Source organism: Staurois parvus, unplaced genomic scaffold (assembly GCF_062004578.1).
Source record: "Staurois parvus isolate SC_StPar_1 unplaced genomic scaffold, SC_StPar_1.0 ptg000086l, whole genome shotgun sequence".
In the NCBI taxonomy this organism is placed as follows: Eukaryota; Metazoa; Chordata; class Amphibia; order Anura; family Ranidae; genus Staurois; species Staurois parvus.
This window is the reverse complement of record NW_028317882.1, coordinates 7,980,643-7,993,767: the sequence shown is the minus strand read 5'-3', so window position 1 is coordinate 7,993,767 and position 13,125 is coordinate 7,980,643. Positions and strand designations below refer to the sequence as shown.

Genomic DNA, 13,125 nt, shown 5'->3' with positions numbered 1-13,125 from the left:
ATCCCATAAAAGTTTGCTCCACAGCCAGACAAACAATATAACAATGGGATGCAGCCACATAACATTAAACAATCAACAACCCCCACAACACCTATCTCCTAAACATGTCTACACAGTCTGAGACAAAGCCCACACAATATTAGGCATGATCACCCTATACCCCTAACAGGCACAGGGTGATTTACACATAAGAGGGATATGGGGAGCTGACACAGGGGTCTCCCCACCTCTCCAAAGTGAACTGGGTTCCATGGGCCCCCCACCCAAAGTGACTCCCCATGTTTGTTTGTTTTTCTAATATCACTTTAAACACTGGAAGCCAGAGGAAATGCACAGTAGTTCCAGGTATGGAGAAGCCATGTGAAATTGCTGGGCAAATCAGCCTTCTCACATAGGGAGTCCACAGACCTGTGTAATCTAGGACTTGTTGCTTATACAAAATTTACAGAGACTTTTTTTCACTCCAGGCAGCTGAACAGTATGGTGGGGGAATGAAAGGAAGGTAGGTATATGCTTCTGAGTAGGGTTGGCCCTTCATGGTCAAAGAACAGGTTCACTTCAAAATTCTCTGTCATTTCTTTACAACATTCCCTTACCATGTATGACTGATAATTTACACTGCTATGCTTATGGTAAATGTCTGCTCTCAATATCTTTTAGGGCTGGTTCACACTACATGCATTCCAGTGCATTTTTTTCTGCATTCAAAATGCACAGAAAGTAGGTTACATGTTGTCAATGGCATGGTGCACACGAATACTTGCAGTTCCAGTGTGTTCCTGTTCCAGAAAAAAAGTCGAACATGCTGCATTTTTCCTGCACAAAACTGTACTGGAACGCAGTAAAACACGTAAAAAATGCACTGGATAACAAAAAAAAAGTATCACAAACACACTGGATAGAGATGAGCGAATCGAACCAGGCGAACCGGAATTCGATACGAATTTCAGGAAAAATTCGATCTGCGTCGAATCCGAATATTTGCCTACTTCGGGTGCGCGAATCGGATTTTTCCCGATCAGCCGGCAAAAGTGTCCCTGCAGAGAGCTCCGCTATTTCTGACAGTTCTCTGACAGAAGGAACACATGTACAGCGGTTGAAACATTGTATCTATTAGTTTCCATTTAGGATACAGATGTTTCAACCGCTGTACATGTGAAGAAGCTGTCAGAGAACTGTCAGAAATAGAGGAACTCTGCACATACACTTTTTGCCGGTTTGGAATTCTTATTTTCATCCTACTTCTTCTTCTTCTTCTACTTCTTCATCCTCATCCTCATCCTCAGAAGAAGAAGAAGAGGATGAGGATGAAGAAGAAGAAGAAGAAGAAGAAGTAGGATGAAAATAAGAATAATTCCAAGCCGGCAAAAAGTGTATGTGCAGAGTTCCTCTATTCTGCAGATACACTTAGAGGAGTTCTGCAGATACACTTAGAGGAGCTCTGCACATACACTTTTTGCCGGCTTGGAATTAATCTTATTTTCATCCTACTTCTTCTTCTTCTTCTTCTTCTTCTTCATCCTCATCCTCAGAAGAAGAAGAAGAGGATGAGGATGAAGAAGAAGAAGAAGTAGGATGAAAATAAGAATAATTCCAAGCCGGCAAAAAGTGTATGTGCAGAGTTCCTCCATTCTGCAGATACACTTAGAGGAGCTCTGCAGATACACTTAGAGGAGCTCTGCACATACACTTTTTGCCGGCTTGGAATTAATCTTATTTTCATCCTACTTCTTCTTCTTCTTCTTCATCCTCATCCTCATCCTCAGAAGAAGAAGAAGAGGATGAGGATGAAGAAGAAGAAGAAGTAGGATGAAAATAAGAATATTTCCAAGCCGGCAAAAAGTTTATGTGCGGAGTTCCTCTATTCTGCAGATACACTTAGAGGAGCTCTGCACATACACTTTTTGCCGTCTTGGAATTAATCTTATTTTCATCCTACTTCTTCTTCTTCTTCTTCATCCTCATCCTCATCCTCAGAAGAAGAAGAAGAGGATGAGGATGAAGAAGAAGAAGAAGAAGTAGGATGAAAATAAGAATAATTCCAAGCCGGCAAAAAGTGTATGTGCAGAGTTCCTCTATTCTGCAGATACACTTAGAGGAGCTCTGCAGATACACTTAGAGGAGCTCTGCACATACACTTTTTGCCGGCTTGGAATTAATCTTATTTTCATCCTACGTCTTCTTCTTCTTCATCCTCATCCTCATCCTCAGAAGAAGAGGATGAGGATGAAGAAGAAGAAGAAGAAGAAGTAGGATGAAAATAAGAATAATTCCAAGCCGGCAAAAAGTGTATGTGCAGAGTTCCTCTATTCTGCAGATACACTTAGAGGAGCTCTGCAGATACACTTAGAGGAGCTCTGCACATACACTTTTTGCCGGCTTGGAATTAATCTTATTTTCATCCTACTTCTTCTTCTTCTTCTTCTTCTTCATCCTCATCCTCATCCTCAGAAGAAGAAGAAGAGGATGAGGATGAGGATGAAGAAGAAGAAGAAGAAGAAGTAGGATGAAAATAAGAATAATTCCAAGCCGGCAAAAAGTGTATGTGCAGAGTTCCTCTATTCTGCAGATACACTTAGAGGAGCTCTGCAGATACACTTAGAGGAGCTCTGCACATACACTTTTTGCCGGCTTGGAATTAATCTTATTTTCATCCTACTTCTTCTTCTTCTTCTTCATCCTCATCCTCAGAAGAAGAAGAAGAAGAGGATGAGGATGAGGATGAAGAAGAAGAAGAAGAAGTAGAATGAAAATAAGAATAATTCCAAGCCGGCAAAAAGTGTATCTGCAGAGCTCCTCTAAGTGTATCTGCACAATGTCATTTATGGAAACAAATAGATACAATGTTTCAACCGCTGTATGGAGTGAATGTCCCAGAACTGTCAGAAATAGACTATTTATGACAGTTCTGGGACATTCCCTCCATACAGCGGTTGAAACATTGTATCTATTTGTTTCCATAAATGGATCCATTTATGGAAACAAATAGATACAATGTTTCAACCGCTGTATGGAGTGAATGTCCCACAACTGTCAGAAATAGACTATTTCTGACAGTTCTGGGACATTCCCTCCATACAGCGGTTGAATCCACTGTATGGAGTGAATGTCCCACAACTGTCAGAAATAGACTATTTATGACAGTTCTGGGACATTCCCTCCATACAGCGGTTGAAACATTGTATCTATTTGTTTCCATAAATGGATCCATTTATGGAAACAAATAGATACAATGTTTCAACCGCTGTATGGAGTGAATGTCCCAGAACTGTCAGAAATAGACTATTTATGACAGTTCTGGGACATTCCCTCCATACAGCGGTTGAAACCGCTGTATGGAGTGAATGTCCCACAACTGTCAGAAATAGACTATTTCTGACAGTTCTGGGACATTCCCTCCATACAGCGGTTGAAACCGCTGTATGGAGTGAATGTCCCACAACTGTCAGAAATAGACTATTTATGACAGTTCTGGGACATTCCCTCCATACAGCGGTTGAAACATTGTATCTATTTGTTTCCATAAATGGATCCATTTATGGAAACAAATAGATACAATGTTTCAACCGCTGTATGGAGTGAATGTCCCAGAACTGTCAGAAATAGACTATTTCTGACAGTTCTGGGACATTCCCTCCATACAGCGGTTTCAACCGCTGTATGGAGGGAATGTCCCACAACTGTCAGAAATAGACTATTTCTGACAATTCTGGGACATTCCCTCCATACAGCGGTTGAAACCGCTGTATGGAGTGAATGTCCCACAACTGTCAGAAATAGACTATTTCTGACAGTTCTGGGACATTCCCTCCATACAGCGGTTGAAACATTGTATCTATTTGTTTCCATAAATGGATCCATTTATGGAAACAAATAGATACAATGTTTCAACCGCTGTATGGAGTGAATGTCCCAGAACTGTCAGAAATAGACTATTTATGACAGTTCTGGGACATTCCCTCCATACAGCGGTTGAAACATTGTATCTATTTGTTTCCATAAATGGATCCATTTATGGAAACAAATAGATACAATGTTTCAACCGCTGCATGGAGTGAATGTCCCAGAACTGTCAGAAATAGACTATTTCTGACAGTTCTGGGACATTCCCTCCATACAGCGGTTGAAACCGCTGTATGGAGTGAATGTCCCACAACTGTCAGAAATAGACTATTTATGACAGTTCTGGGACATTCACTCCATACATGTCCCAGAACTGTCAGAAATAGACTATTTCTGACAGTTCTGGGACATTCCCTCAATACAGCGGTTGAAACCGCTGTATGGAGTGAATGTCACAGAACTGTCAGAAATAGACAGAAACTGTCACAGAACTGTCCTTCTTCTCATCCTTCTCCTTCTTCTCATCCTTCTTCTCATCCTTCTCCTTCTTCTCATCCTTCTCTTTCTCCTTCTTCTCATCCTTCTCCTTCTTCTCATCCTTCTTCTCATCCTTCTCCTTCTTCTCATCCTTCTTCTCATCCTTCTCCTTCTCCTCCTTCTCCTTCTCCTTCTCCTTCTTCTCATCCTTCTTCTCATCCTTCTCCTTCTTCTCATCCTTCTCCTTCTTCTCATCCTTCTCCTTCTCCTTCTTCTCATCCTTCTCCTTCTTCTCATCCTTCTCCTTCTCCTCCTTCTCCTTCTCCTTCTCCTTCTCCTTCTTCTCATCCTTCTCCTTCTTCTCATCCTTCTCCTTCTCCTCCTTCTCCTTCTCCTTCTTCTCATCCTTCTCCTTCTTCTCATCCTTCTCCTTCTCCTTCTTCTCATCCTTCTCCTTCTCCTTCCTCATCTCCAAGGGCATTTAAATTAAAGGTACAGTGTTCTGCACTAATTTAAAGGCTCTCTGAAGCCTAGAAACCCTTTTTATAAGTTAACTTCGTAGCGAATTAATTCGCATCGAATCGAATTTCTTCCTGGAATTCGCCGAATCAGCCGTATCGAATTTTTGAAAAATTCGCTCATCTCTAACACTGGACCCCAAATTACCTAAAAAAAGCATCTGAAACGCATCAAAAATGCATTTAAAAAGCACCGGATCATGTCACAAACGTGCATGCAGAAACGCATCCAGATTTCATTTCTATGATGTGAACCCCCTAAACTTTGTATAATTGGTGATTTGATTACCTCCTTTTGCCTTTAGTGATCAAAGAATCTGACTTCGGCCTGTGTCTGTGGCTGGTCTGTTTTTTTTTTTTTGTTCTTTTTTTTACAATTTCCCCCTTCCCATTCAAGTGTCTGTTATCAGATCCTAATTTGATCAATTGACAAATGTTTGCCAGCCCCATCTCCCTATAAATTTAGATCAACTTATGGGGAAGTCGCAGACAGGGGTCAGTCGCATACACCATTCTTTTCTGAGTGTTTTTTTAATGGGTGTTGTAGCAGTTTCAATACAGCAGTTGAACTAAAGCGGGATATTGATATATATATATATATATATATATATATATATATATATATATACTAAAATATAATAGTTTGTATTAGTTTATGAGCCATGATTTTATATTTATTTTATATATATTTTACTTTTATATTTATATATTTTTATTATATCTTTTTCCTTAAAACATTCTTTTGTAATATCTATAATTGATTTTGGAGCCCATAGGGTTAATTATAGTGTAGAAAATAGAGCCTTTTTTTATTATATTGTATACCTTACTTAATATTTGTTATATAGTATTCAGTACGATATACATAAATTGTCAGTCCAACCTAATTAAGTGTTCTTGCATGGCAGGAACACTTATTGTTATCTCACATATATATTCTTATTCTTATTATAGCCATATTTGCCACGCTAACTCCTCCCACAGTTTTTACACTACAAATACAAGTAATATATCAAAACGTGCGGATTGTTCCCGATCGGATTGCTATTGCTTTGTGGAACGTTTCGCCAAATCGTTCAAGAAATATCGCGGTTTTTGTGGCAAAATTTTCCCATAGGAATGCATTGAGCAGCACAGCACAGCTAGAGTGTGCAAAGGAAAAATCAGAAAAATCAGAACATGATTTGTAAACTGCCATCACTCTTTCATTTTCAAGCCCACCTACACATATCTTATATCAAAACGTTCAGCTAACCCTGCTGTCACTAAAAATGTTCACGGCTAGGACATACTCCTGATAGTTTTCACAATATGACCATTTGTTTGCACCTCACCCCTCCCATTGACTTTCATTGAAACTCCACTCTAGACACCAGAAATTTTAAGGGACTTTTTGTAAACTGCGACTGTGCCTTCATTTTTTATCTTTCAGAGACATACTATACATCATAATTTAGGTCTGTTTCTTGTGATTGTCACAATATAAACCTTTTCACGATAGCATTTATACTTTTAAAACTACAAGTGTTTGAAGATGGCAATCGCCAGTGAACTTGCCAAGTTTAAAAAGCCTGTTTAGAACAGACATGCTGACATTCCTCTCAGAGTGAGTTGTCATAGCAACCCAGCTGTCTCAGCACAGTGAGCCTACTCCGCCCTCTCCAGGTGCAGCAACCAAAGGTCACTCAAGAGGCAGATGACTCACCAGGCTGGACTGTGAGCTTCAAAATACAAGCTGAAATGCATTTCTCACTATCAGGCTTGCAATGTGCACTGCTTACATTTTATCAATCATTTGGTAAAGGTTGCGGCAAGAACACTTTCTAGTATTTTAATTGTATTTTAATTCTATATACGTTTTAACACAATATTGGTATTTATCATAGATGGTGAGATCTCTGGTGCTATGTGGAGACAAGACACACCCCAAGCCCCCCCCCCTAAGGTTGTCTATATAAGTGACTTCCTTTATTCATTGCTTGGATTTGATAAAGAAGCTTTAGCTTTGAAATGCATTATCCCTGAACTTTAGACTCTTGGACGTGCTGGGGCACAGTCCACCACACCAAGATCCTTCGAGAGGTGACATCACTTCCAGTCCAATCACTGGTGAAGTGTGTGGCCATCTTCCCCGCTTGGTTCCCACCAACAGCTGCGGAACACAGTGGAACCAACACCAAAGTGATGTTACTCATTTCATCTAGCGTCGTCACTTCTGGTTCATCCCTTGACATCCATCCCAATTAGTGCATGCTATGGATGTCCCATCAGTCTCCACATTCTACCGGGAGATGCTACCATCAGTATGATGAGACTGTGCTGGGTTACCAATAAGTCTATTCTGCTATGTGTCAGTTTTAATATAAAACACAAGGATCATATTTGAGATAGTTTATCTCAAGGATCATATTAAAAGGTTTATCACTTTTCACCATTGGACTGGATTGTTCTTTCATTTTGAGAGATATCTATATAGCCAATATCAGTCACCAACTGCATTCTCTTACGCTGGATAACTAAAGCTGTATGAAGATACAACAAAAACTCTGCTACACTCTTGAAAAATCAACCAACATTTGATATTTAATTTCCTAGGAAGTCTGATTACCACTACCCACTAATATGCTCACTCTACTTTTCCTTCTCACATTAGTCTTCTCTGTCCTCAAATTGTCCCTATTTTACCCCTCCTCTCTACCCCACAACTTAAACATATCACCCTCACTCCTACCTATTACTCGACTCATGGTGGCCTCCACTGACTCCACTCCACTCACTCATCCAGACCCAGTGGATGGAAAGGAGGTGGAGTTGGATTCCTTCTATCCCCCCCAGAGCACCTTCCAAGTCCTTCCTATCCCTCCTTCTTTATTTCTCTCTTCCTTCGAGGTGCACTGTATTAGTTTGTTTTCTCCAATTTCTCTGAGGACTGCAGTGATTTTTCGGCCTCCTGGACCAGTATCATGATTTTGATAACTTCTTTGCCTGGCTACCCTACTTTCTCTCCACTGAAATACCCACTATCATTCTTGGTGACTTTAACAACCCTGTTAACGTCAAAAGCTCGGCTACATCTCAAATTCTCAACCTCCATCTTTTGACCTAATACAATGGACACCTACTTCCACTCACCCTTGACCTTGTATTCTCCCATCTCTGCACTCCTGGCAACCTTGCCAACACCCCCTTTCCTCTCTCTGATCACAACCTCATCAGTTTCACAGCATACTTTCTCCAACCACCTATGCCTCCAAGCAGTACTTTAACCCTTCTTTTCTTTTTTCTATTATGCCACCTCTACAACAAAATTTCTCCCCTTTCCTGTTCTAACCTGGCCACTTCTGTCTACAACAGTTTACTCTCAACCTCACTTGGAGGCACTTGCTCCTCTAACTACACGATGAATCAGGCCTGACCATTACAACTTTGGCAAACTGACGACACCAGAGACCTCAAGAGACATTGTCGTACTCTTGAACGACAGCGGCGTAAAACCAAATCCCTGCAGGACTTCACAGTATACAAATCTGCACTCCTAAAATACAATTCCTGCCTCCATGCTGCCAGACAAACCTACTTTGTCACTCTTATTAATACCTTGTCATCCAGTCCTCATCAGCTCTTCTCTACCTTTAACTTTGCTCTGTCCCCCACGCTCTTTACCCACCAACTCACTCACTGCCGAAGAGATTGCCAATCACTTCAAAAACAAGATCAATGCAATATGTGAGGGCACTTTCACTGTACAGATATCTTCCCCACTTACCATACCCTGTCTAACAGCACAGTCTACATTTTCCTCTTTTGAACCAGCTACTACTGAAGAGGTTACCAAACTTTTCTCAGATGCCCGCCTAACCAATTGTCCCCTGGATCCTGTTTCCTCACAACTACTACGGTCACCCTCTTCTTCTATCCTATGCTCTCTTACTCACATCTTCAATCACTCCCTATCTACTGGCACCTCCCCCTCTCCTCTAAAATATGAACAGATTACCCCCATACTTAAAAAGCCCCCCACTGGACCCCACCAACCTGAACAACTTTAGACCCATCTCCTAGCTCCAATTCACCTCTAAACGCTTAGAATGCTTAGTCTATAACTGTCTTAGTTCCTACATCACTGAAAACAACCTTCTTGACCCCTTACAGTCTGGCTTTCGCTCACAGCATTCCACAGAAACAGCCCTACTAAAACTCAGGAATGATTTGCTAACTGTTAAAACCTAAGTCCACTACTGGACCTCTTTGCAGCCTTTGCTACTGTTGACCACCCGATCCTTCTTAATAAACTTCACTCCCTTGGCCTATGAGATTAGGCTCTTTCCTGGTTCTCCTATCTTCAGTGTCACCTATAATTCTGTCTCCTCCTGTCCACTTCCTCCTTCTGTAGTGGTCCCCTAAGGCCCTGTTCTTGGAGCCCTTCTCTTCATCATCTACACCTCCTCTCTTGGTCACATGATAACCTCTTATGGTTTCCAATACCACCTCTATGTCAATGACACCCAAATCTATCTCTCTACTCGTCACCTAACTCCTTCAGTATGTTCTCGCATTAATAACATACTAACTGACATATCAGTATGGATGTCACACCACTTCCTTAAACTAAATCTCTCTAAACCCTAGCTGATAATATTCCCCCCTGCCTGTGCTCTCCTCCATGACTTTTCCATCAAGATCAATAATACAACTATCAGGACCTCCCCTCGCACTAGGGTACTAGGTGTAATCCTGGACTTTCGGCCCCAAATCCAATCGCTGTCAAAAGCTTGTAGACTTCACTTCTGTAACATCTCTAATATTTGCCCCTTTTTTACTAATGAAACCACCAAGCTACTCATTCACTCCCTTGTTATGCTCTCTCCTTGGCTATTGCAACTCTCTTTTCATAGGCCTACCTCACCTTAGGCTATCCCCTCTTCAGTCTATGATGAATGCCGCCGCCAGACTCATTTACCTTACTAGTCACTCAGTGTCTGCCACCCATCTCTGCCAATCCCTCTGCTGGCTTCCAATAACCCAGCGAATTAAATTGAAAATACTAATATCAACATACAAAGCCATTCGCAACTCTGACCCAAGCTACATCACCAATCATTTCTCCAAATATCACACAAATCATCCTCTCCACTCCTCCCAAGACCTCCTGCTCTCAAGTTCCCTTGTCTCCTCCTTCCATGCTCTTCTCCAGGACATCTCCAGAGCTTCCCCAATCCTTTTGGAACTTTCTACCTCAGTCTATGTGGCTATCTCCTACTCTGGCTGCCTTTAGGCAATCCCTGAAAACAGATCTCTTCAGGGAAGCCTATCACATCTCCAACTAACTGAACTTTATCACTTCCATTACCTACACAGTTATAACCTTGCCCAACCCTATAAGATTATAAGTTCTTATGGGCAGGGTCCTCTCTTATTTTATTGTATTATAACTGTGTTGTCTCCCTTAATATTTTAAAGCACTGCACAAACTGTTGGCACTATATAAATCCTGTAAAATAATAATAGATATGATAATATATGATATAATAATAATAATAATAATAATATATGATAATATACGATAAGACAATAAGTTACTGTAACTCTTTATCAATGTTTCATTACTTAGATTTGCTAGAAAATGCACTTACTAACAAGGTGGAAGAGCTAAAATAAATAATTATCATCTGTGTTTCATTCAGATCAAAGTGAGAATTTAAAGTAATTACCTGTAATTAAACTTGTCCAAAGCATTTCCTAAATGTCTGGGGTTTTCAGAGCACCTGTACAGATTCCTCTGATCCATTGGAATGATGTCAACATCACTGAAGATGACGCAGTTATAATCATATTCCTTTATTGCCTCTAAAAAGCCAACATTCATCAATCTGGCCTTGTTGAATGTTGTTTTGCCATGCTGTTAACATCAATCACATATAATCATTAACTGTCATAGCTACACAGCCAGGTTGCAAAAAGATAAACACAAGTCTGTGCTATAACACTCATAAAACAATACAAATGCATGGGCATCTTGCAGAAAGACTGACATATAAACTCCTAAAAAATGAAACATAAGAACTGAAGATTGAAGACTAAATTAAATTAAGATTAAATTAAAAATAAAATATAAATAAATAAAATTGTTAATCCAAAAATGATTAATATCCTACATAGTGTTCTTCAATTCTGCTTTATAAATAACTCTCCAGAATATCAGGCCCCATTTGAAATGTGATTATCCAATCCCACACCATAATCCACAGTGCAGCAGAATACATGCAACTCATTCAGGTAGTGGGTTATCACCATCATCACCCTATATGGATCAAGACTTACCAGAACGATACACCCCATTTCCCAGAGGTCAGAAATTGCTCTTGAATGATACATCCCCATATTACAGCAATGCCAACTGGTGTACTCTCCAGGAATGGTGGCAAATAAACAATGAATAATCATATTCTAAAGAATTGTTTGTGAAACACAATTGGAGAAAAAAAATTGTTTTTGAAAGAACAATTTTTATTTTCAAGCACTGCAGTTCTTATGTCAAAGTTGATAAAATACACGTCTACCTAGTTCAACCAACAGAAAAAATGAATACTAAATAGAAAACCTCTATCTACAAAACCCGTTACCCAAAGAACCCAATACTGTCAAATATATAGAATGGTTAATAAGAGTGGTTAGTCTTTTATGACCAAATGTACTTTACTAGTTGACATCTAAGCCAATGCAGACAAGCAAATCATCTAATTTCATAAACCATAAGCTTATTGAGGAGATGATTAGAACCCAGGAAAACACATCTGTGTCTAACCTATTTACAAGCACTAAAAGAGCCACAACACTGTTGGTTTAATGCATACTGGTAATACATAAGTAGGAAAACAGCTTGTTTCCCCAAACTCTACCTGCTACATTTTCGACGTAATATAGCAGGAGGAAAGGGAAAATTGAAATGTGCTTCCTTTATATGGAAACTCCTTTAACCACTTGCCCTCCAGAGGATTTACCCATCTTCCTTACCAGGCCATTTTTTGCGCTACGGCGCTGTGTTACTTTAACTGACAATTACACAGTCATGCAACACTGCACCTAAATGAAATTCATGTCCTTTTTTTCCCCCACAAACTGAGCATTCTTTCGGTAGTATGTGATCGCCTGTGCATTTTTTATTTTTTGTGCTATAAAAAAAAAGGCCGACAATTTTGAGAAAAAACTATATTTTTGACTTTTTGCTATTAAATATGTCCAGTAAAAAAAAGGAAAAAAATCTAATTTTGTCATAAATGTAGGCCAAAATGTATTCTGCCACATGTATTTGCTAAAAAAAAAATCCCAATACGTGTAAATTAATTGGTTTATGTGAAAGTTATAGTGTTTACAAATGGCAGTATACATACTGGGATTTGTAATTTTTTAAAATTCTTACTAATAATGGCGATGGTCAACGACTTATAGCAGGACTGTTGCGGACATTCTGACACTGGGGGGGAACTGACTTGGTGTCACTGACATCCCCAGTGCTCAGTGCTAAAAAAAAAGCACTCACACTGTACTAAGCACTGGGCAGGAAGGCGTTAACATGAGGAACGATCAAAGGGTTAACTGTGTACTGGGTGTGTTTTACTATGGGGCAGTGCCTGTGTGCTTTACTGTAAGCACGCTGCTTTGGATGGCTGTGCTATGCACAGCCATCCAAAGCAGTGTGCCTGAGCTGACAGGGAGGAGAACTGTTAGTAAACAAAAGAGATCCTCGGTAATCACTGGCTGCTGGTGAGTAATCATCGGCTGGGACCCAGTGATTGACATCTGCGAATGGCAGCATGGGTAGGGCGCACATGCGCATGTGCCCCCTACCCGGTAATGCACAATCACGTATATATATACACGTGATTTTGCGCACCTGTGCCGCCCTGTAGCAATATATCTGCTATAGGGTGGTCTGGAATGGTTAAACTATCCTGAATATGTCTTGTTCAAGAAAAGTATTTCTTGCTAGGTGCACATCATGTGTACCTAGAAAGAAATAAAGTGGCAGTTGTAAAGGAAGTCATTGATCACCTTGCCAGAGTACAATGGGGATCAGTAGCCTTGTAAATCAAAAAAGCAATATCAACAGGATGTAATGTGACTTTTTTATTAGCAAAGTAATGTATCACACAGTGGTGGGACACAACATGTCTTTTTATGAACAAAGCGATATCACACAGTCATTAAGAACAAATGACCAAAGATAAGCATCATGGCACCCCGAAGAAACAGGAAGGAAGATGGAGGTGATGGGGAGTAGAGCAGT

General features: G+C 40.1%; 1 protein-coding gene across 1 annotated transcript in view; it reads right to left on the bottom strand.

Moving 5' to 3' along the window:
* Positions 1–13,125, bottom strand: part of LOC149468502 (beta-1,4-galactosyltransferase 1-like) — a 170,677-nt gene that overhangs the window by 30,777 nt on the left and 126,775 nt on the right. The window contains exon 4 of the mRNA XM_089670016.1: positions 10,550–10,737. Coding sequence (XP_089526142.1) covers positions 10,550–10,737 — 188 coding nt within the window. The remainder of the gene's footprint in view (positions 1–10,549; positions 10,738–13,125) is intronic.